Raw genomic sequence first — 25,670 nt, forward strand, 5'->3', positions numbered from 1 at the left:
TCCCGTCTGGACTGCTGCACCAGCCTTCTCTCTGATCTCCCATCCTCGTGTCTCTCTCCACTTCAATCCATACTTCATGCTGCTGCCCGGATTATCTTTGTCCAGAAACGTTCTGGGCATATCACTCCCCTCCTCAAAAATCTCCAGTGGCTACCAATCAATCTGCGCATCAGGCAGAAACTCCTCACCCTGGGCTTCAAGGCTGTCCATCACCTCGCCCCCTCCTACCTCACCTCCCTTCTCTCCTTCTACAGCCCAGCCCGCACCCTCCGCTCTTCCGCCGCTAATCTCCTCACCGTACCTCGCTCTCGCCTGTCCCGCCATCGACCCCCGTCTCACGTCATCCCCCAGGCCTGGAATGCCCTTCCTCTGCCCATCCGCCAAGCTAGCTCTCTTCCTCCCTTCAAGGCCCTGCTGAGAGCTCACTTCCTCCAGGAGGCCTTCCCAGACTGAGCCCCTTCCTTCCTCTCCCCCTCGTCCCCCTCTCCATCCCCCCCATTTTACCTCCTTCCCTTCCCCACAGCACCTGTATATATGTATATATGTTTGTACATATTTATTACTCTACTTATTTATTTATTTTATTTGTACATATCTATTCTATTTATTTTATTTTGTTAGTATGTTTGGTTTTGTTCTCTGTCTCCCCCTTTTAGACTGTGAGCCCACTGTTGGGTAGGAACTGTCTCTATATGTTGCCAATTTGTACTTCCCAAGCACTTAGTACAGTGCTCTGCACATAGTAAGCGCTCAATACGATTGATGATGATGATGATGATGATGATGATGATACAGCTCTTAAAAAGTAAATTTAATAGCTCTTTAAACTTTAAGCCTGAGAGTGCTTAGCTGCCTCCACCTTTCCTCCCAAATCCTCTCCCAGACCTATCATTTGCAGCACAGTCGATAGCACTGCCATCCTCCCAGTTTCCGAAGCCAGTGACCTTGGCATTATCCTTGACTCCTCCTTTTCTCCCAACCCCAATTTTCATTGTGTTGCCAAATCCTGTCAGTTTTTTTTTCCCCCACAACATTTCAGGACCTTCCCCTTCCTCTCCATCCAAATGGCCACCACCCTGATCCGGGCACTTGTTATATCTTATTTTGACCCCTCCATCAGCCTCCTCGCTGATCTCTGGGGCTCTTGTCTCTCCCTTCTCCGGTCCATACTTTACTCTGCTGCCCGGATCACTTTTCTAAAACATCGTTCTGCACCCATCTCTCCGCTCCTCGAATATCTCAAATGGTTGCCTATTCCTCTCTGCATCAAGCAGAAACTCTTGATTGTGGTTTTAAAGGCACTCAATTAGTCCTCTCTCTCTCCTACTTATCTACCCTCTTCTCCCACTACACCCCAGCTTGCACTCTTCATGCCTCTCAAGTTAACCTACCTACTCACTATGGCTTGTTCTCGTCTCTCCTATTGCTGGCTGCTTTTTTACATCCTCCCCTCTACCTCGTACCCCCCTCCCATTTCATATGTGACAGTCCACACAGCTGTCTCCATCTTCAAAGCCCTTCTAAAAATCACATCTCCTCCAGGAGGCCTTTCCTGATATTAATTTCTAATCTGTGCCACCTAAACACTTAAGTAGCCTCAACCTCCCATAGCACTTATATACATATCTTACTTAGCCCATCACTTAAGCACTAACTTGTGCACATATACCCCCTTCTCTTTTACCTCCTATTTGTACTTTAATTTAGTATCTTTCACCTCTGCTTAGATTGAAAATTCCTCGAAGCAGGGATCATGTCTTCTAATTCTACTGTACCCTCACAAAAACTCCCTCACACATTCAAATAGAGGCTGACTGCTGTCCCTGTTTGATAAGCCTCCTGGGGTGACTGCTCCATATACCCCCTACCCCCCACCCCCAACACAACCACTGTTTCTTCCAGGAAATCAGAATGCCCCCAGAGAATTTCTGGGAAAGAGTAAAATAGAGTAGATGAGGCAGCAGAAGCCAGTTACTCAACAACCCTGCCACTGTATTTAAGTTGAGGTTCCAAGGTGAGTTTGTCCCCAGGGACAAGAATTTGAAAAGATGCCTGTGGCCTAGGCACCACAGCAGGTGGCCCTGGAGTGAGAGTTTAATTGGAGAAATTGAGGCAAAGCTGCTCTCCTTGGAGACTCTGCATTGAAGAAACCCTCTGATTATTCCACCTTTGTACATAGATGAAATCTTCTGATTATTCCAGCTAGTGCATGGGAATACTGCCTCTACCTGACAATCAGAAACTATTTTACTCAGATGACTTTTCCCCAAACCTCCTAGGAGCTGGGCATTAATCAATAGAGGTTATTTATCAAGTGCTTTCTGTGTGCAGAACACTGCACTAAGTGCTTGGGAGGGTACAATTCGAAACAGTCGGTAGACATGCTCCCTGTCCACATTATTAACTCTATTTTACAGCTGGGGAAAGTGAGACCCATAGGAGGAAAGTCATTTTCTCAATCACTCATAGACCATTGTGGTCAGGAACAGAACCCAAGTGTCCTAACTCCCAGTCCCCAGAAACAACTGACAGATCAAGTATGAGCAATTTTGCCTTTGGCCTTTCAAAAAACAGAAAACCACACAGACAACTGGTTTAGCAGTAACCACCCCCCACCCCCCCAAAAAAAGAAAAATCCCAATCACCAAGGCCCAGTATTTGCTGAGAGATCCAAAAGCTCCAAGGGGAATGGATCATCAGAGTGAAAGCAATTGAACTTGTACAGCTGGGTACAGCTGACTGTGAGGACAATGGGAGACTTTTGCTTCTCTGAGAAGTTTCAAATCTCAGCCACCGCTGGTGATAAGATACCAGTGAAGTCACCAGGCTGTTCCAGTAGAGTGGCTTCTGTGTTTTTCATTGGAGGGAGCCCCCTGATGTGTGCTAATTCACTTGCAATAGGGAAGAAATTACTTTGATCTAGCTTTTTAGACCGGAAACCCACATGGATCGCAAAGGCAGGGCTGATTCGTGAGTTAATGCGAGTATGTTAGATATGCCACATCTGCTCCAACTGTGCAAAAAGCACTAGGCTCTGTGTGCTCTGGGCTAGGCCAGGAGGCTACATTGTTCCCCTTCTGTGGGCCCAGTGGAATATCAAACTGCAACTCTGGCTAAACCTACTAGATCCTGGCACTTGTCCCAAAGGGACTTCTTGAGGTGAGCGAAGCAAAAACTCCGCTTGTCCAGACAAACACAGAACAACATGGATTCTGAAAATAAAACGTCCACTTCCTTTGGCTATTGACTGCCTGTGCACTTCTGGTCTAGGTACAAACACTGACCGCTGGCCTACATCCTGCCTCCGGCCTGGTACTCCCTCCCCCATGATATATGACAGACGATCACTCTCCCCACCTTCAAAGCCTTATTAAAATCATATTTCCTCCAAGGTGACTTCCCTGACTAAGCTCCCATTCCCCCTGCTCCCTCTCTCTTCTGCATTGCCCTGGCACTTGGATCTATACCCTTTGAGCACTTGATATTTGCCACCTGCTCAGCCCCACAGCACTTCTGTATATATCTATACTTAACGTTAATGTCTGTCTCCCCCTCTAGACTGTGAGCTCCTTGTGGGCAGGGAACACGTCTACCAACTCAGTTATACTGTACTCTCTCTTGTGCTTAGTCCATTGCTCTGCACACAGTAAGCACTCAATAAATATGACTGATTGATAGGAAATGCAGTGGGGTTTGGGTGGGTGATATTTATTACTCTATTTTACTTGTACATATTTATTCTATTTATTTTATTTTGTTAATATGTTTTGTTTTGTTGTCTGTTTCCCCCTTCTAGACTGTGAGCCCGCTGTTGGGTAGGGACCATCTCTATATGTTGCCAACTTGTACTTCCCAAGCGCTTAATACAGTGCTCTGCACATAGTAAGCGCTCAATAAATACGATTGAATGAATGAATAAATACGATTGAATGAATGAAGGAATTATCTGACATCCAGGTTACTCACACACCTCCCCTGCCACACAGCTCCCTTCATCGGATAAAAAAACCTTCCATCAGCCAAATCAACACTACTTGTCACCAGCCAACCTCTAAGCACAGAGCTGAGGGAGGGAGGGATGCAAAGGTTTTGGAATATTTTTCTCAATCCACAGCACAGTGGATTTACCATTTTACTTAGAAAGAAACATGCAAACTGTCCCAGCCCCAACTGGTCAATAACAGAGAGGCTCAAACACTACGCAGGTCAGATTCAGCAGAAAAGAGAGACAGGATGAGCTACTGGTCGATGCTCTCGTTTGGTAATTGCCTTTTCTGCCCTGGCTCAAGAATGATACTCCAGTCCTCAGGGACACTATTCCCATAGGATTTTAACACTGCTAGTCTACTTTTTACAGCCCTTTCAAGCTCTTAAGAAGAAAGGCATCATACACATATAAACTGGGGGGATTGCTTGGGTACATATGGAAACACACAGAGAGGCCTATTTATTCTTCTAATGCCAAGACAGAATGTACAATTCAACAGCAGACTGGTACTCTGCTGGACTTTGCCTTTATAAATCTAGGCAGCCAGTTGGGCGAAGACAAGAAAAGATGAGAGGAAGGGGTGTGTGAAACTCCTCAACCCCATGATTGGACATTTCCAATGTTGGGATCCGGGGTGAAAAGCGCCATCGGTATGTTACTCGGTAACAAAGAAAACTAATAGGAGATCTTAGAGGTCAAAAATCAAAATCTGCAGAGAGGTATCTGCTTTTGTGATATATGCTTTTGTCCAAGCTGCTAAATTGCTCACGGCCTTGGATGCTTCTCGGAGGAAGAAACCAGATCTGGCTGTCTTCAATCCTAACAAGATCGCCTCTTTCTCTGAGGTAGGTGGAGACGATCCTGTGGAGGTTTTAGCTGAAAGTCAGCTTGTGAGCCTGCTGGTAGCTTACAGGCACTGGCCCGGGGATCAGAGACAGGGAGGCTCAAGGTGAACCCCTGCCATTGGCAGATGTGAGCAGACATTGACATCTCTGCTTCCCAAGACATGTACATTCCACCCGGCTGCTTCCACTCCCTGCTTCCTCCTAAGCACAACCTACAGGAGTCAGGTTTTTAACAACCACATTACTGATTCTGTCTCCTGAAAGAGTGAGAACAGCCTGGGTTTTTGCAGCAGTCTCATCTTTTCCACCGCTCTCCCCGCAACCCACTTTCCGTGGGTCTCAAGGAGCCCTTCTGTCCTCCCCCACCACTGCTGATCTCTTGACGTTTAGGTGACTGACAGGTCAGCTCTGCCCAGTTGGACACCTGCTCAGCCATCCTGGAGCGGGAACTCTTGGGTTCCGAGCAAGGTGACCAGCAAAGAAGTTATTGCCGTTGTGGTCACTTGGAGGCAGGATATTGGGATTTCAAAAAGAAAAAAAAAATTAACCGTTGAAACAAAGTGTTCCAATGCGGCCACTACTCTGTAGTTTTTACTACTCGAAATGATGGGCAGCTGCTGTCTGACACCTCCTCTGCCTTCCCTCAACCTGTCTGAGAGGAACTGAAGCATGTCTGGTCTGGGTAAGCATGTCTGTACATGGATGCCCGAGGTAGGATCACCACCAACAAGGTCTTGGAACACTGTCAGTCCACCAAGCTCGAGATGATGCGCAAGGCAGCATAGCTTGGCTGGGCAGGATATGTGAGGAGAATAGAGTAGAAGACCCATATGGCTGCTGTACTGCAAGATGAAATGAGGTAAACACAAGCAAGAAGGGAAGGACCAACTCACAGTGTCAAACAATGGTATGTAGCAATGGACTCTTGGGAGAAGACAGTGGTGTAGCCTCTGATCCGGCATGCAGCAATCAGGAGAGGGATTGCCCTCCTTGAGCAAAGGCTTCGGGAAGATCAGAATACCAAGAGGAAGACTGGAGGACAGCAACAGATAGACTTGCTCTAAATAGCAAGTACATCAGTGCGAAGTGGAAGGAATTGCTGGTTGCATCATGAATAGTGTCATTTTCCCAACATATATACATATGTGGATTCTTTTATCTGGGTTTGCATAATCTCTGCGGCTTCTCAAGATTTCTTTTTAAATAATCTATGGCTCAGTGTTACTGTCAACAACAACACGACATGATAGAGAGTAAATGCCTTTGTCAGACTGTAAACTCCTTGTAGGCTGGAACCACGGTTTTAACCGTATGTTAAAACCAGATTAATCTGAGGAACAAGAATATAATCATACTGAAGTGGTTGTTGTGTCAGAACAGAATGAATGACACCAAAAATCAATACGAGTATATTCTGAAATAAAATTTGCTTTCCAGTCATGCCATCTCATCAGCTACTTCAGCACTCCTGTACTGATCTGTTCATTTACTTTCCACTTGCACCTATTATTTTCACCTATTCTCTTTCTCTCGCTATGGTATATTCCTAAATTTATCTACTGCCTCCCTCGTTCAATTGTAAGCCCCGCAAAGGCAAGGATTGCATTTTTTAGTTCTGCGTCGGCTCTCTAAGCACCTAGTTCTGCACACAGTAGGCCGTGTGTTGATACTGTTGGTACGGGTTGACGATAGGAACAGATGATTAACAAGCCATTAGACCATGTAATTGAAGGATTGACTGAATTACCTTGGCTGCTGTTGATTATGCCAACCGGAGTAATACAGTTCTTAAGATTGCACATCAACAATTGGCCTTCAGTACAAGTTAGTGAATGGTTTGACTTGTCTAGCAATACTATTAGCGTGCCACAACTTAATATCGCTATTCAAATGTACTAAAGAGACATGTTATTTTGGGAAGAAGAGGACAAAGCAGCTCCTGCCTCCCGGGTTTCTGAATTTCAGCTCTGTTATCTGTGCCAGGCCCACAAGGTCTTTGGGATACTCCTAGCAAGAGCAATATCAACTGTTCATAGGTGCCCTCTGGATATCTGCACAAGATACATTTCTAAGCAGAGTTCAGAGCCAGAGGAGAACACCTGCAGACGTTTGAGCTCAGCTGGAGGGCTGAACTGCAGGTCTAGGGCCTGCACATCAGAACGATCCAGCCGCTCTTTTTAAACCCAGGGAATGTCAGTTAGTCAAGAAGAAGAAGAAGAAGAAGAGACCCCCATGGGTCTTACCCCCTGCTCCATGCTGTCGTTGGCTCTGTCTGCAACTTCGGAGACAATGACCAAAGCAGCTGAGGAATGAAGCAAAGGAGAGAAGAGGTAACAGATTATCAATGGCTGACGAGTTTCCACCTCCACATTCAAAATAGCCCCTGAGGGCTGGGCCGCCCTCTCCGTGATCTGAAGCCATTCTACTAGCTTTCCATGAAAGCTCCCCAGGGCACCTTGGGAAGCTGCAGTGAAGTGGCAGGGTCCTGGCCAGGGAAGCTTATGGCCGTGTCTCTGAAGATGACAGGGTTCAACACCATTGTCGTGAAAGAAAGGTTTGGCTTAGTTTAGCTTTTTGAAACTGAAAGGCTCCGCGGAAAGGTGAGACCCATTCTGTTTCAAGGGGTCCAGGAGGGAAGGGCAGCTCCAGCTCCCCTAAGACTCCAAAATCCATCTCATGGTCAACAGCACTCCACAGTTGTCGATACGCCACTGTAACTGCCAGACTTGTTTCAACTCCAACACAAAGTTCTTCCCAAGAGGTCTGCACTAGGCCTGTGCCCAGAGTGAAACGCTTGGCTTTTTCAGAACCACAGGGCCTTTCTTCATGGACAAAGAATATCCCTGACCAGAATTTTCTCCTCTTTCGAAAACGGAATTTTCTCCTCCTTCTCTCTTCATAGTCTCTTTAAGATTTCAAAACTTCCCCTAGTCAAGTGGCTTTCCTCAGAACTGACTTTGAACACCTCCTTAGAACACCCTGGAAATGAAAATAGTCCTGCTCTAAATTACTGAGGGAAGAGGACAGAAATTTTTAGGCCAGGAACACTCTTAGATGCCTGTTAGGTAACCGTGTAATCACTTAGGACACCATATGCAATTGGGAAAGGATAAATAAGCAAGCCTTTTATCTGACTGGTGAATGTTAGGGGAACTAGCTGAGATTGTTCTTAATGTTGGTACATGCAGTTCTTCAGTTCCTTACCTTGTGTGCCTTCATACTCTGCTGAGTCTGGACAAAGATTATTCAAGTAATCTGTCAGGAGCAGAGACAGGAGACAGAGTGAATTCCCGGGCCAGACCATCCTTGCTGGTACAGGCCTGGCAACCCCAATCCTTTACTTAGAGAGATGATATACACAGCAACATATCAGTCAGCATTTTCTGGTACAAAAAAATTGGGGAGCAAAGCTCAACACAAAGCAGAATTTCAATCACTCTACATTTACTTGTCATGAAGACTAGCCTTGGCCCAAGACCTTACTATGACCACCACTACCGCTAGCAGCAGCATCATATCATTCTTATAATCATCAAAAGCCAAGAACTGAGGACCTCCTGTGTGAGCAGCACTATTCTAGGGGTTAAATTATCCTGGCCTTTCTGCTTCCTGGCTCATCCAGCCATGTTATCGGAACAGCCTGTGCTGTGCTATCTGTTCCTGAGTCTCAAAGTCTCTCGGGCACTCAGTTTAAGACCTCGATTTGGGAAAAGGCTTAGGAGGGGCTGGTCTGCTTATGACCCTTCACTAGTCCCTTGCCTTTTGAGGGTCTTTCTGTTCACACACTGTCTTGGGGATCCAGAACTTAGCAATCTCATTCATATGCCCCAAACTAAGTTTTTTTGGTACAGCTTTCTCCTTTGCTGCTCCCAGAGGAAGATAATCAGAACGCTTGATTAAAAAGAGCACAATAAAAAGTTGAATTCAATCTGTATGACCCATAACCTTCAACGAGTCTGGCGCTGCTTTGGTTTGGAACTTCTTTTATTTTGCAGGGCTCAGAAGGGGTTGAGGGATGAGCAAGCCCACTGGGGGCTCCTTAGATGCTCCTCAATCTCTTCTCCTCCCCTGTAAGGAACCTTTAGGGCAGTAGAGGTCCCTCCTTTCGGCCCTGACTTTATTTTTCTCTCCTAAGGTGCCTAGCATAGCTAGAGAGTAGAAAAGTAGGTTTAGGTTTCCCCTGCTGGTCCTCCGTTTCCTTCCAGGAGCTGTTACCACTGACTCCTGTAGGTTCCTCTGGGCTCTTCCCAGTCCCCACTGAGAAGGTTGGGATCATTTATGGAAAGCAGAAGGAAAAAAGTGAAGATATGCTGGGAAATGTGGCACTTGGCCTGACTTTTCTTAGGGGACTCTGTAAGGATTCCCTCCCAGGCTGCAATCCCTTCCTAGCTCAGTTCCACTGAGAACAGTAATAATAATAATAATAATAATGGCATTTATTAAGCTCTTACTAGGTGCAAAGCACTGTTCTAAGCGCTGGGGAGGTTACAAGGTGATCAGGCTGTCCCACGGGGGGCTCACAGTCTTCATACCCATTTTACAGATGAAGGAACTGAGGCACAGAGAAGTTAAGTGACTTGCCCAGAGTCACACAGCTGACAATTGGCGGAGCCGGGATTTGAACCCATGAACTCTGACTCCAAAGCCCGGGCTCTTTCCCACTGAGCCACGCTGCTTCTCAGGAGTGTCAGGAGGGGCCGGGATTAAAGCATTTATATGAAGTTCCACTCGAGTGAGAATGCCAATCTGGCCAGGGGCAGGTGTCTTAGAAGCTGGCTGGGCACTTCTGGAAAACTGGGGCTCAAGACTTTCCCCAGAACCGCGGGAAGGGCTCCCTGTCGTGATTGCTTCTTTGCCAGCCCCACAAATCCCTGCCGTGGCATGGATTCTGAACAGCTGTCTGGTTAACACCACAGAGAGTGGTTTGTATTGATTGACTGTAACGGAGGAATCCCAGCAAGAGCACTGAACTAGAAATCAGGATACTGCAAGGGGGGAGCAGGATGTGAATCTAATACTGTTGGATGATACCGAGTCAATCACTTGACCTACTTGTGCCTTAGTCACACTTCCTGAAAAATGGGGAGGATAATCCCAGCATCCCCTCTACCTTTAAAGGGCTGGATGAGGCTGAGGCTGCTGACTGATGTGAAATGGCCTAAAAACACTGAAAGAAAAATGCTGTAGAAATGCCATTTCACTGGCACTCTGTGTCCATAGCAGGCAGTATATCTCTGGCATTCTCCCCACTCCTGCTAATCCAGATGTCAGGGTTTTTCGCTAGGTGGTAGGGATGCCCTAAAGGAAGGCAGCCCACCCCTCGTGACCCACATAGGATCAGACTGGGGATATTAAAATATCCTGGTGGGAACATAGCCAATGGCTCTCTCTTCTTAAGCCTGAGTTCTTGAGCCCCACCTCTCCCACCCCAGAAAGGACTCTAATACTGCTCACCATTTACACCAGAGGTGGCAAGCACCTTCTTGTTCTTAGGGCCAATCTTAACCCCAACCATGGGGAAAAGTGGCTATGCACTCAATTCCTACCCACCCTCTAGCAGCCACCTCTCCCGCTCCAGCTTAGGTTTGCTCCAGATGATTGCTATTTCCATCTCACCTGTGAAGAGCACATGATACTGGAAGATGCGCTGGACAACCTTCAGGAGTTGGTGCTTCACACTCTGGCCTCCGCTAGTGGAAGTCTGCTGTTCTCAAGAGAAGAGCAAAGGGACACCTCCATCAGACCCCAGATGAACACCACCTCTCCCAACTCGAACCCCCACCAATTCCCCATCATCACTACCCCAGCTCTCAAGCTCAAAAGCACTGTTGGCCTTTCCCACAGAGCCCCAGCCTGGAGAGACAGCCCCAAGAAGGAAAAGTGCCCCATCTGATTAACATGCATCCCTAGTGCTAGAACAGTGGTGTTCAGAACAGTGCTTGACACACAGTAAGTACTTAATGAATACCACAATTAATTATTATTAAAGGAGACCACAAGATAAGAAGGAAAAATGGGTGGGGAGGTGAAAGAGATAAAAACAGAGAGAACTGGGGTGGGTTCCTGTGGGTAATCCTTCCAGTCTCCAAACTCATATGAGTCAACCTGTTTGCTTTTACAGGGACCAAAGATGGGAGAAGAGAAGTTTTTGTGTTGTGGGGAGAGGAGGGATTGGGTAACTTGTTATATTTCCTTCCTTTTCTGCCTGGACCTCAGAAAGGGTTATCTCAAAGAGGAACATCCAGCATGACATAAATTAAGATGGCCAAAGAACAGAAGGGGGCACCTTACCTCAAACTCCCGGATGGTGGTAGCCAGTTGGGAATATTTAAGACAGTTTTCATCTAGCAAAGCCAAATTCTTGTCAAACTGCAAAATGTATGCTGTGTGGTGGTTGAACCTTGATGCTCTGGTGAGGAAAACATCAGTCAGCTTCGGTTGTTCTTCCCTGAAGTCACATGAAGGAGGCATGAGGGCAAATGGACATGGGTGGAAACAAGAGAGAACCAGAAAATGGTGAAAAATGAAGAGTACATCACAAAAATTTCAGTCACCTATCCCTTACCTATCACAATAAATATGATTGAATGAACAGACCTACCAGCCTCTCCATGAGCTATCCAGGGTTTATCTGGTAAGGAACTGGCAATCCCACACACTGCTAAATAACGAAACTACTTACAAATACATCACGGCCTGGATCTCTGCTGACTCGCACGTCGGGTAGGAGGCTGAGGAGATGGTAGTGGTGGTGCAGACTCCTGTTTTCCCTGAGCTGACTTTCCACATGCTAGGCTGAATGAGAAACCTCCTCTCTAAGCCGTGGCCTCCATGGGAAGGGAGTCGAATCCTACCTCTTCTTCCATTTGTAAAGTCTCTCCCCTTTCACCCTCTGCATTTCCATTACTCAGTTGCTGCTTGAAACTTCTGATTCTACTGGATGACCACAGAGGAACCACTAAGAGAAAGAGTCAGAGCTGAAGTCACCTTTGCTTGACTTAACAGCTGTGGTTCTGGATAAGAATCCCAGGAATTATGGTATCATAGGACCTATGGTCTGGCCAGGGATTCTTGAGCAGAAATACTCAACCGACAGGTTCCTAAAAAATGGCTATTGATCCCTTCCATGGTTGTCTTCAGCCCTTATGCCATTAGCATACAAGTAATTATAAGATTTAGATTTTGTTTATTAAAGGAGAACTGACAATTCACATTTCATTTCCTTATCTCTCTCCATCCAAATACACCTACTTATCAGTGTGGACAATCTGAAACCTTTGCTAAGATTTTTCTCCTCTTCCAGGTCCCTGCACCATATTTATTACCTTACAGTTATTAATGGACACTATAACTGAAGATTACTCATTGACCTCAATCAATCATATTTATTGAGCACTTACAGTGTGCCGAGTGTTGTGCTAAGTGCAGGGGACAGTACAATATGGCAGAGTAGGGAGATGTTCCCTGCCGACAACGAACTTCCAGTCTATAGGATGAGTTTATAGTCTAGGCCTGCGACATTATGAAAAGCACCAAATCTCTCATTTTAAGGTTTAAAACACTCTTATTTGGTTCTGCCCAACTCAACAATGTCCTTCTGCATTTATCATTAACCTTTTACCTGCTTGTCACTCTGTCATGACCCCCCACCGAGAAGAGGACCACACCATAAAGCTAGGTGGCTGCTTACCAGTGCAGTATTCTGGCCTCTAGCTCATCCAGGATCTCCTGGTGCAGTTCATAGATGCTGGAGAGCTCCTTCAAGCCCCACTTCATATTCCCCGTTCCGGGCACACCTTCGTCCTCCTCGTTTTCCTCACCCAGTACTTTTAGGACAGCATCACAGAACTCCTAAAATCAAGATGTCTGATTATCAACTTGCTGCTCAACAGAGCAAAATTTACTTAGGAGTTAGAAAAAAACCCCACCCGACTCCATGTTCTTTAATAGTAATTGAATGAGCTCTGGCCCCGGGGTTAAAAGGCCTGGGTTCCAGTTTCTACTCTGGGGAGAGTTACTGAACCATTCTGTACATTGGTTTTTCCATCTGTGATATGGGATCACTCCCTTCCAACCTCTCAGGGGGTCTCTAATTATGTTTGGGAAAAGTTAAGTCCTGGGTAGAAAGGCACTGGATGAATAAATGACATGATTATTAAAAGTAAAACAACTTCAACTTCAAAAGCATCCCCTTCTGGGATGGAACACAGCTACAGGTCAATCAATAAATCACTCAATCAATGATATCTATTGAGTGCTTACACTGTGCAGATCACTGCAGATCACCTGGGAGAATACAACAGAGTTGGTAACAATCCTCAACTCCATATAAGGCACTGGATTTGACTTAATTGTGGGGGGCCAATTTCAGAAAGCAAAACATTCTTTACCCATAGTTGGCTCTAAAGTGGATGCCTTGGTTCTGCAGGAAAGGGAAGGATTGAGGGCTCTTTAAGGACTTGATGGAGGACTCATTCGGTTGAAGGAGACTAGGTGCTGCACCTTCATCAATGCTGAGGTCCAGGGAACAGCCCGATACTGAGGCAACAAGGACCAAGCAAGCTTAATCTGTATTCCACTTTATGAAGACCCTGGGTGCTCCATGGGTGACATGATAGAGATGGTGAGTGGTCAGTGCTGAGACTCAATATCTGATTCACCAAGGGCCTCATGAATTCCTCTTCATGCATCCATAAAGGTCTCCCACAAAATCAATAAATCGATTTATTGGGATTTATTGAGCACTTACTGGGTGCAGAGCACTGTACCTTAGTGCTTGGGACAGTATAATACAATGGAGGGTATTTTTAATGGTATTTGTTAAGCATTTACCATGTGCCAAGAACTGTTCTAAGCACTGGGGTAGATACAAGGTTATCAGGTTGGGCATAGTTCATGTCCCACATGGGGCTCACAGTTTAATCCCCATTTTACAGATGAGGGAACTGACACAGACTGAAGTGAAGTGACTTGCCAAAGGTCAAACAGCAGAAAAGGGGCAGAGCCAGGATTAGAATGCAGGTCCTTAGTGGATAGGCCCCGTGGTCTATCCACTAAGCCATGCTGCTTCTTGGCAGTTGGCAATCATGACCCCTGCCCTTAAAGAGGTTATATGCTAACTGTGGAGACAGACATGAAAATAAATTACAGATAGGGGAAGCAACAGAGTATAAGAATATAAGGATATGTATGTCTTGTGGAGGGGTGGGGTAGGGATGATTATCTAAGTGCTTAGTGACTATGTACCCAAGTGCAAAGCAGAAGGGAGGCAGAAGAGAGTGGAGAGATGAGCGGTTATTCAGAGAAGGCTCCTTGGAGAGCATATCATTTTAGGATGGTTTTGAAGATGGAGGGAGTGGTGGAATGTCAGAGATGAAGAGGGAGGGAGTTCCAGGCTGGAGGGAGGACGTGCGCAAGGGGTTGGCGATGAGATAGATGAGACTGAGGTACAGTGAGTAGTTTGGTGTTAGAGTGAAGTGTGGGGGCTGGTTTGTAGTGGAAGAGAAATGAAGACAGGTAGGAGGGAGAGAGATTAATGAGTGCCTTAAAGCCAATGGAATAGCATTTTTGTTTGATGTGGAGATGGGTGGGCACTGGACATATATGAGGAGTGAGGAGATGTGAGCAGAATAATTTTTTTTAGAAAAATGATACGGGCAATGGAGTGACATATGGGTTGGAGGGGGAGAGGCTGGAAGCAGGGAAGTCCATGAGGAGCTAATGCAGTGGTCAGAGTGGGCTAAGACAAGTGCTTGGACCAGCATGGTAGCGGTTTGGATGGAGAGCAAAGTCTGGACAGGCTCGACTCCACCTGGATAGAGCACAGGCAGGGCTGGGAGTCAGGAAGCCTGGGTTCTAATCCCAGATTGTCCACTTGCCAGCTGTGTGACCACAGACAAGTCCCTTCACTTATCCATGCCTCAGTTATCTCATCCATAAAATGGGGATTCAGTACCCTTGATCCCTACCCCTTAGACCGTGAGCCCCACGTGGGATGGGGGCTGGGTCTGATCTGATTATTTTATATCTTCCCCAGTGCTTGGCACATAATAAGTGCTTAACAAATACCACCATTATTACTATTATCTGCCTCATGACACAGGTTTATCTTTCAGCTGAATCTTACGAAGGGGGCTCCGATACACCCCAACCAACCGAATGAAACCCCTTTCCCCTGCCAGAGGATTGCCTTCAGTCAACCAGTCTGAAGTGACCTAATTCCCAGATTCTGTTCTTTCAAAGCCCCCTATGACCCATCTTAAGTACTTTCTTCGTTACACCAAAGCTACAGCTCCTGGCAACAGTGCATTAAAAGCAGCTCCAGCAAAGCAGCCCACATGCTCAGGGGTTTGATCATACTTCCCAATTCTGAGAGGGAAATTTTGTAAACCAAAAGAGCAGGTGGCCTAGCAGAAAGAACATGGGCCTGGGAGTCAGAGGACAGCATGGTTTAGTGGTTAGAACAGGGCCCGGTAGTCAGAAGGATCTGGGCTCTAATCCCGGCTCTGTCATGTGCCTGATGTGTGACCTATAATAATAATAATAATGGCATTTATTAAGCACTTACTATGTGCAAAGCACTGTTCTAAGCACTGGGGAGGTTACAAGGTGATCAGGTTGTCCCACGTGGGGCTCACAGTCTTCATCCCCATTATACAGATGAGATTACTGAGGCACAGAGAAGTGAAGTGACTTGCCCAAGGTCACACAGCAGACATCTGGGGGAGGTGGGATTCGAACCCATGACTTCTGACTCCCAAGCCCGCTCTCCTTCCACTGAGCCACGCTGCTTCTCAAGTCACTTCACCTATGGCAAGTCACTTCACTTCTCTGTGCCTCACTTACCTCATCTGCAAAATAGGGATTAAGATTGTGAGCCCCATGTGGGACAGGGACTCTTTCCAGCATTCTTAGCTTGTATCTACCCCTGTGCTTAGAAAAGTGCTTGGCACATAGTAAGCACTTAACAAGTACCTTAATAATAATAATTATTATTACCTGGGCTCAAATTCCCATCTCTGCCACTTGCCTGCTGTATGACCTTGATACTTTTTCATTACTTTGATTTACAAAACAATTGACACGTGAATCTTCCTTGGCTTTTGTGAATTTTGGGGATCAAAAATGTCACCACAGTTCTTTAAACCACTGCACTCCAGCAACTATATTCTTCGGGTAACCTTAATTTCTTCGGTTCTAATTCTCCAGTATTAGCTCAGCCACAAGTCACTAAGCTTAGAGAATAAGATTCCACAGGACGGAACAGGTGAGGACAGAGGATAGGGGTCAGGAGTAACCAGAGTAGCAGGAAGTAGGTGGGGAGGCAGGTAGTGGAGGAGAATGAAGTGGGGCAGGAAGCAGCTGAGACAACTCTCTGCCACTACTGCAGCCCTCAATATCCCTGTTAAGGACATGAAGTTTCCACACATCAGCTGCTGCCCAGTTATGACTGCCATCAGTTTGAATGTTCCTGGGACTGAAACTCCAAGAAATGCTCAGGAGCTACTAGCCCCTGCCTCCTCAAGGCCAATGGGCCCCATATTAATGGCCTCCCCAGGTCTTGTTCCACCATAGTATTGGCCACGGAGAAAGGATTAAGACTCCTGCACTGATATTCTGACGTTTTCTGTTCAGAGCAATAACTGCTCCTGAAATGGCTCTGCTAGGAGAGGCGCTCTACCCCAGCAGCTGGGTGTGCCTTGGTGTGGAACTGGCCAGGCTCTTTTGGCTGTATTTCCTGTTTTCCGCTGATTGCTGCTGTAGGGTGAAATGACTGGATACTGCGACGTCTCTGAAAATAAATACGTGGTGGAGAGACGGGACACAGGAATTCCAGCATGTGGAGTGCAGCTGGGTCTTGGGGCTTAGAGGCAGCATGCGGGAACACTTAAAAAGCCATAGAGAGTTTGTCTCAACCCAATCTTCGCATCCCACTACCTCAGGAAATGTCTGAGTTTTTATTGTCCTTTTATTGTCCTTGGGTAGGGCAGAGAGCACAAGGGAGACAGAGACAGAAGTTAATTGAAAAGCCAGAAAATGAGAGAGAGGGAGGGAGAGGGAGAGAAAGAGACAAAGAGAGAAAAGAGACAGACACAAAGGCACACAGAGAACTCCCTCTCCTGTAGACTTTGAAATCAAAGTTCCCAATGATGTCATGCGGGGTCCAAGCAGATGTGGAGGTTATAAAGCTTCCTGCTTTACAAACAGACTATTCTGTCCCTATCTGACCTTCTTTTGCTTTCTGTGGAATGATGCTCTGAAGGGGGGAGGGAGGAGAAACAGTATTAGCTCTAATCACAGGAAAAATGAAAAATGAGCTCATCTCTTGACTGAAACCAGCAGTAGACCCCAACCTGGCCAGAAGAACAATATAATGTTCCCTGTTGTAAGCAAGGCAGCTGATCTGTTTGTACAGTAGTTCCCGCTATGGTAGATTCTTCCTTGCTCTGCTTTGATCCCTGCTCTGGGCTCAGTGAGATGGTAAACTAGTTTTAGGAGGAAAGGTATTTCCTAAGACTTCTGGCCAGGATAAAATAAGCTGTGATAAGTGATAAGCTATGGGGATAGATACAAATTTGAAACCAGCTACGCATTAGGTGATTTTACATGAGAAGATTCAGCCTCATCACTGCAAAAATATACACACAAATTCTGAAATAACCAGTCTAGCCCTGCCAAATCCCAATGAGATAATGAAAAGGCTTTTTAACTCTGGGTGGATTTCTGGCCCCTGAAACCACGGTTCTTCTTCAAAGTACAGGTGGTTGTAGAAGTCAGGGTATGTACTGAGTATCCACTGGGTGCAATGCACTGTATTAAGCACCTGGGAAAGTATGTCGGAAAGCACGAGACATGCTCCCTGCCCACTAGGAGTTTACTTTGAGGTTTATATCACCACACAGAGTTTCCATCAGCATTTTCATGTTGTGGCTCAGGTAAAGGCCTGACATGGCTCCCCAAAATTCTTACCTGCCCCTCACCCCTATAGATTCCAGAGGGGAGGGGCAGGACCAACATACTCCTCAGTTCTTTTATAACCTTACATGACCAATGGAATCCCCTCAGGGCAGCTATTTCCCCAGCCCTCAAGCTGCTTAGCTACTCACCACTTCAAACTGAGCCCATCCAGACAGTCATGGGCTAGGGCCTTCACAGAGAGATAGAGCTTGTGTTGGAAGCAGAGTTTTGGGCATTGGGTTTTTGATTTTTTTTGGTGGTGGGGGCAGGGGGTGGAACTGCTACTGTGCAAACAGGGAGTTATGATTACAAACAACATATTCGGGGGAGAGAGTGTTTATGAGACTTCAAAACCCTCTGCCTCCTACCTAAACAAGCTTGCTTCTTGAGCAAAGTCAGCTGCTTTAACGATCTACAGGAAGGTGACGCCGCCAGGCGAGTTAATAGAAATGGCAGCAGGTATTTTCCATTCCTGGGCCCACTGCCCTATTGTATAAGATATGGTGGAAACACTGGAAGAAGGAAGTGAAGGTGCCATATAAGAAATGAAGAAGGCAGTAAGGACTTGATCACAGTGATTTCTACAGCGCTTTCCCAAGCCAGGCTAGTCTTCTGTGGACGGCTTAATGCCTGCAATCTGCTCCCAGTAGTGGCTTTGCAGAGCCCCACAGGAGCAGACAGAGAGCTCCCCCATGGTACCCAAAATTGCAGGAGAGACGATATGTTCCTCACCACTTACTGGAGTGAGGTAGGCTGTAGGTTCTCATTTTAGAGAGATACCGATTGGAAAGTCAATCACAGTGACTGAGCTGATGCCGTCATCGGTGAGGGGAATAAAGGAGCCACGTGGAAAGGTGATCAAGGGGTAGGGAGGAGGATACTGAGTCACACAGAGCCTAGAGACATTGAAGGCGATTGATTCTGCCCAAATCCTGCTGAACTCCTACTGAGTGGCTGTGCTTATGCTCAGCCCAGGCTAATTGTTTTCCTAGTATCTGACCATTAAGGAGAAGCAGCATGGCCTAGTGGATAGAGCACAGGCCTGGGAGTCAGAAGGACCTGGGTTCTGATCCCGGCTCCGCCACTTGTTTGCTGTGTGACCTTGGGCAAGTCACTTAAGTTTTCTGTACCTCGGTTACCTCATCTGTAAAATTGAGATTTAGATTGTGAGCCCAGTATGGGACATGGAGTGGGTTCAACCTGATAACCTTGTATCTACCCCAGTGCTTAGTACAGTGCCTGGCAAATAGTAAGTGCTTAACGTATACCACAAAAAAGAGGGCTTTTCTCCTACCAAAAATATCCCATAACTGTCAACTTGTATCTACCCCAGTGCTTAGAAAAGTGCTTGACACACAGTAAGCGCTTGACAAATATAATAATAATAAATACCAAGAATAATACAAACTTCCACATCCAAGCCTGACTTCAAGACAAGGGGTGGAGATTTCTTAATAATTTTGATCTTAGAGACCAGAGCTGCAGGTGGGATAGGAGTATATAGCTATAATTCTATTTGTCTATTCTGATGTATTAACACCTGTCTACTTGTTTTGTTTTGTTGTCTGTCTCCCCCTTCTAGACTGTGAGCCCACTGTTGGGTAGGGACCGTCTCTATATGTTGCCGACTTAGTACAGTGCTCTGCATGCAGTAAGAACTCAATAAATACAATTGAATGAATGAATGAGCTCCATAAAGCATTTAGTAGTAGCAGGGTCAGGGCTTCCTAGCCTGAGGGTTTGGTCTCTTCCTATAACTGTAACATTCATTAAAGATCTTTGCTGAGCTTTTCATTGCCTCCTTAACAGAGGGATTGGAACTCCATTCCATGCCTTCCTTCAGTTGATAAAACTTCCACTTGTTAGTTTTCATCCTGCATCTCAGAGTCAGGGCATCAACTATCTCCCTTTCCACAAGTGAAAAAAAAAAAGAAACAAGGCACAGGAAGGGAAAGTGACCACCTCAAAGGCACACAGGAAATATTCATTCACTGAAGCAGGGAACTGACAAAACTCAGTTTTAGCTCTATCCACCCCACCAAGCTGCCTGCAATAGGTCCGAACAGAAGCAGTCACTCACCCCAAATCATCAATCCCCAAAGGTAAATACAGACCACTTCACGATTGAAGTAAAGAAAAAAAATCATTGTTTTTTCATCATGCCCCAGAGAACTTAATTATTAATTGTTCGGCACGATGGTTTCTCACTCATAATTAATTCCCATCGAACTGGTTTAATCCCAACTGTCTGGATAGCTGTTATCATGATGATTAATTTCAAAAATTGAGGTATAATAGTAATTGTCATAAACACCTTTTTTCAAAAATTATGCAGCAGCTGGAAGTGCTGAGTGCTGGGGAAACCATCCATCACCAGCTGAAGTGCTTGTGCCTTCTCAATAATTCCAATCCATCAAGGCACCTGAAGGACTCCAAATCCATCAGCCAAAGAATGCAAAGCCTAAAGTTGCTTAATATTGAGAGGACTAGTCTTTCCCAAGGAAAAGGAGAAAGCCACAGTGGGCATATCCTGATCCGCCAGAGGATGTAGGCAGAATCCAGGTTAAGACATCGTTTCCTGCTTAAGCAAAACCACTGCAGAGTCTCTTTGTAGGTCAGGATCCCCTAGTACAGTGCATTGCATCCTGTGGGAACTCAATATATATAATATACAATATAATGTATATATGTGTATATATGTACATATAATTATAATTATATTTCTTTTTATTAATGATGTGTATATATCTATAATTCTATTTGTTTATAATGATGCTGCTGATGCCTGTTTACTTGTTTTGATGTCTGTCTCCCCACTTCTAGACTGTGAGCCCACTGTGGGCAGAGATTATCTCTATTTGTTGCTGAATTGTACTTTCCAAGTGCTTAGTACAGTACTCTGCACACAGTAAGCGCTCAATAAATATGACTGAATGAATAAATATCATCACTGTTACTCCTCCTGCCTTCCAGGATTCCTTTTTCTCACCAGTAAAAGACAGTGGAGCTGGGTCAGCTTGAAATGGCCAACCAGGTTCTGATTATATGGTGGAGGCTCAATATCCTTCCTTTTTTATGGTATTTGATAAGCATTTACTACGTGCCAGGCCCTGAACTAAGCACTGGGTAGATACAAGTTTATCAGGTTGGACAGAGTCCCTGTCCCACACGGGGCTTGCAGTCTTAATTTGCATTTTACAGATGAGGTAACTGAGGCACAGAGAAGTGAAGTGACTTAGCCAAGGTCATACAGCCAACAAGTAATTATTAGTACTATTAGTATTAGTATTAATACTACTAGTATTAGTACTATTAGTATTATTATTATTAGTTTAGAGAAGCAGTGTGGCTCAGTGGGAAAGAGCCCGAGCTTTGGAGTCAGAGGTCAGGGGTTCAAATCCCGGCTCCGCCACTTGTCAGCTGTGTGACTTTGGGCAAGTCACTTCACTTCTCTGGGCCTCAGTTCCCTCATCTGTCAAATGGGGATGAAGACTGTGAGCCCCACGTGGGACAACCTGATTACCTTGTATCTACCCCAGTGCTTAGAACAGTGCTTTGCACATAGTAAGCGCTTAACAAATACCAACATTATTATTATTATTATTCTTAGTAGTAGTAGCAAACCTCCCCAAACTACCCAGGCCTTTATTTTTATAATGGTATTTGTTAAGCATTTACTGTGTGGCAGGCACTATACTAAGCACTGGGGTAGATACAGACTAAGGTTGAATGTGGTCGGTTCACAGCATTAATCCCTGTTTTAGAGATGAAGTAACTGACGCACAATGAAGTTAAGTGACTTGCCCAAGATCACACAAAAGGCAAATGGCTGTGTCAAAATTAGAACCCAGGTCCTTCTGGCTCCCGGACCCTGTGCTTTATCCACTAGGTCATGCTGCTTCCCTAATGTCAGTCCAGTCAGGAAAGAGGATGCATTATTTATGTATCAGTAAATAATATCAGTAGCATTTACAAATACTTACCGTGTGCAGAGCACTGCACTGAGTGCTCGGAAGAATACAACAGAGCAAGCAAAGGCAATTCCTGCCCTTCAGAACATCAGGTGACAGCTGGGGGCACTTCACCTTTGCAGCAGCTGGAGCTGTTTTTAACAGATGTCTATGGAATCTGTTTGTGCATGGGGAGTTTCTAGCAATTCACTGGGCTCCATCAACCAATCTTGTTACTTTCTAGGCAAAATACCAATTTATTTGAAGAATTTGCTCTTTGCCTCCTCTGGTGCATGGCTGAGTGGCACACTCATTAACTTGCCTCTGGCCAAACCTATACTGCCCTATTGACATCAAGAAGATGAGGAGGGGCAAGGTTTAGGAAAGAGGCTTCACAGGTCATAGCTTGTGTTACATCTGAACATTTGTCCCTCTGTTCTCAATTGCTATCACTCACACATATGCAAATACATGCAAGCCTCAGCTTTATAGGCAGCTATTCCTAATCCTCTCCACCTATCCCTGCATCTTGCTCTTGTTTCTGTTCCTGCTGTGAAATTTGATTGAGGCTTGCTGTTCCCCTCATTCAGAGATGTGCAGGCAGGGATAGCCCCCTCCCCACCCCTTGGCCATTAACTGGCCTGTCTGGATGACCACGGCCCAGATTATCTCTCACAGCTGCTGTCATTTAGCCAAGATTTACAGGAGGGTTGGCACGTGCTGGTTTAAGGCACAAATTGCTAATTACCTTGAAGGCTGGATTCCTGCCAAACCAATTTCACTTCACAATTCCCCCCCACCCCCAAGTATTCATTTCTGGAACCGATCCAATAATACCTAGCACGATAAAGGAACAAAAGCCATTTTTGTTTACTTTAAGTCCCACATAAACAAGGTGGGCAGGCACGCTGTAGTAGCTATCAATAGCTGGCCAACAGCTGGCCAGATAGCAGAGAGCAGGTTGCTCTCCTGGCAGCTGACTGGGCTAGGATGGAGCTCGTTGATTGGCCCCTTGTTAGCTGTGGCACGGATTTGACTCTCACCTTAGTGTTTGGGTGTGGGATTAAAATGCACAGAGGAAATTTAAAAGTTAAATTTTTCTGGCCAAACCAACTTTCCAGATGAGGTCCATCTGCTGAAAGGAATGTCCAAAGAATTTCCAGTGCAATAGCTTGATGTCTATAACATGTGCAGCCAATGATTGAGGCCCTCTGCATTTAGCATGCAGGCTCTGGGTTGTATGTAATCACAAAAGATTAGTTAAACTGATTGAAGGATAGAGTGACAACTATATATCCCAGATTGGCTGGAACAGTCCCGGAAATGCATGCTTTCCATGTGACCCATCTGGGATATGGCAAATGTTCAGGGTTGTGTTGCTTCATGTATTTCTGGGAAACAGCATGGCCTAGTGAATAGAGCATGGGCCTAGGAGTCAGAAGGACCTGGGTTCTAATCCCACTCTGCCACTTGTCTGCTGTGTGATCTTGGGCAAGTTACTTCATTTCAGTTCTCTAGGCCTCCGTTACCTCATCTGTAAAATGGGAATTTAGACTGTGAGCCCCATGTGGGACATGGGCTATGTCCAACCTGATTACCTTGTATCTAACTCAGTGCTTAGAACAATGCCTGGCACATAGTAAGCGTTTAACCAGTACCACAAGAAAAAAAAGAGATGGTGTTGGACTTGATGTCAGCATGCCAGAGATACCTTGACATCATGGCATGATTCACACTTCACTTTCTGGGGAAGGCTTATTATATGGGGGAATCAGATGTAAAATTCAGGAGTTTTGCCTTAGCTCTCAACAATTGTGCTTCTCTTGGAGCTGTAGCTCACATGGAAGTGCCCAGGAAAGGGAGGGACTGGGAAATCTCATGAAAAGAACCTTCAATCCCTCAAACCAGAGCCCTACAGAGAGCTAGCTGCTCCCCTCTCCCTGCTCCTATTAGTGGCACAGGAGGATTTCTCTTGGAAGTCTCAACTCCAAAAGATTCAGTTAGTGGGAGGGGTTAGCCACCCTAGGGGAAATCAATTGAAACCCAGACCTTCAATACAATCCCCTCACTGGCTCCAGATGGGCTAAGGCTTAGAAACTCTTCTAAGGCGAGTTTCATTTTCATCATACAAATGGGCCGGTCACATAGTTGGCCCCATGGGCTCCCAATTAGCCACACCTATGGAATAAGGACACTGGTCTCTTCTTCCTGATCCAGGGCTCATCCTCTGAAGCCAGCAGGAAACATATCGGGGCTGGATACAATGCGCCGGCATTCTTCCAGCTCTGGCTTTGGCCATGTGAATTTGGAGGGAAATGAAACTCTATGGGATGGAGAGGAGGTGGACCAGAACTGCCAGGTCTCATGCAGGTGCCATACTTGCCTTCTCTCATACTTGCTGTAGGGACCCAGGTGACTCGCGCCAGTCATCTAGCTACCTTCACATCCCAGTTCACACCCTGCTCAGCATCCACATACTGTATTTAGACATTTATCACAAGGTTCCTCGGCTTCTTTAAAAAAAAAAACACGCCACACCAACTTATACAGAGTTTCAGTACTAACACAATGTTTCCACTCTTTCAGTTCAATAGCAAAGTGGGTGGATGGAAATGTCATCATTTTGGCAATCAATCAAACCATTAAAGTCGCTGGAGAAAAGGCCAAACAGATTCCGTTAGGCTGAACGCACTGCTCCTCCGGCCAGGCCTGGAGAGCAGATGAAAAATGCAAGACCCTTTGCTGCTGCTGATCCAGCTGTCGCTGCTGCTGCGTGCCACTGCCGCCACTACCCACCACCACCAACACCACAATTGGAACAAAAAAAAAGGGCATTTCCCAAATCTGGGCAGGGTGTGGCTTCGTTCCTGCCCAGGTCTAGTTACGGAGCTCCGGCTTTGGAGCAGAGAAGACTTGGAAGTTTAAAAATAGCTCTCTGAGCCTAAGGGTGAGAGGTGGGGTCCAGGAAAGGAACGTCCCACCCTGCCTCCTGGGACCCCACCCTTTCACCTCTCTCTCTGCTGGCAGTGGCTGGACGGCTGGTGAACACAATGGAGTTGTTTACACCAGCCTGAGGTGAGGAGCCTGACTTCTGAGTCTGCAAGAGGGCACTCTGGGGCCGGCTTTGGAGGCAAATAGGAGTGGATGCCAGATGAAGACATGCAGGGGGACCCTGTCCAAATGGGCAAAAAAATATGCTGTTGCCAGGATAATATTTACCAGTCCAAGAAACTCTCCCCTTCTCCCGTTCCCTTCCCAGTAGATATGGACAGAACGGAAGCTGGTGTACTTGGGGGCGAAGGAAGGGGATTCAGTGTCAAGGCAGAATGAGCATTGGAACCCATCTAATCACAGTATCGAAACCAAAGTACTTTAAAAATGGCAAGAAAAGATATCTGGCATATTTTTTTCTCTCTCTCTCCCACCCCCCTCTTCTTCCCCCCCACCCCACCAATACTTTCTCTCTCCTCCCTATATTTCAGCAAGAACTGTAAGTATTCGACTGAACAAAATAATTGTGCAAGTAGTTGGGGCTAAGATATGGAAGTTATTTGCTCAGTAACAGCTTAGCATTAGTTTAGTGTTGCTTAGTATATTGGAAGAGTGGATCCCTGTCTTATTGGCTTTGCTATTCTGACAATCTGAAGCGTATTATTGAGATAAATGTCCTTGTTGGTCTCAGATTTGGTTTTAAGGACAACTGATGTGAAATAAAGCATGATCCCTTCCCATTAAACTTATCCTGTGCCTTAAATCTACTGAGTCTCTTTCATCTGGGAAGAGATCATAAAACTTTCATTAGAAGAAATTTGGCTGAACCTCCATTTGAAAAAATTATTTCCTTTTCTTCTGCTGGACCCTTCCAAGCCAAATATGATCAGGCTCAAAAATTCAAGACCTGAAGAACACAAAATCTTCATATTTGTCTAA

General features: G+C 45.8%; 1 protein-coding gene across 1 annotated transcript in view; it reads right to left on the minus strand.

Moving 5' to 3' along the window:
• The window catches only part of FGD5 (FYVE, RhoGEF and PH domain containing 5), a 173,244-nt gene that overhangs the window by 44,844 nt on the left and 102,730 nt on the right, over positions 1–25,670 (minus strand). The window contains exons 6-10 of the mRNA XM_038740647.1: positions 12,524–12,684; positions 11,125–11,281; positions 10,450–10,537; positions 8,038–8,088; positions 7,077–7,135 (exon numbers count right to left, since the gene is read on the minus strand). Of these exons, the coding sequence (XP_038596575.1) occupies positions 7,077–7,135; positions 8,038–8,088; positions 10,450–10,537; positions 11,125–11,281; positions 12,524–12,684 (516 nt within the window). The remainder of the gene's footprint in view (positions 1–7,076; positions 7,136–8,037; positions 8,089–10,449; positions 10,538–11,124; positions 11,282–12,523; positions 12,685–25,670) is intronic.

This window comes from Tachyglossus aculeatus, chromosome X1, assembly GCF_015852505.1.
Source record: "Tachyglossus aculeatus isolate mTacAcu1 chromosome X1, mTacAcu1.pri, whole genome shotgun sequence".
Taxonomy (NCBI): domain Eukaryota; kingdom Metazoa; phylum Chordata; class Mammalia; order Monotremata; family Tachyglossidae; genus Tachyglossus; species Tachyglossus aculeatus.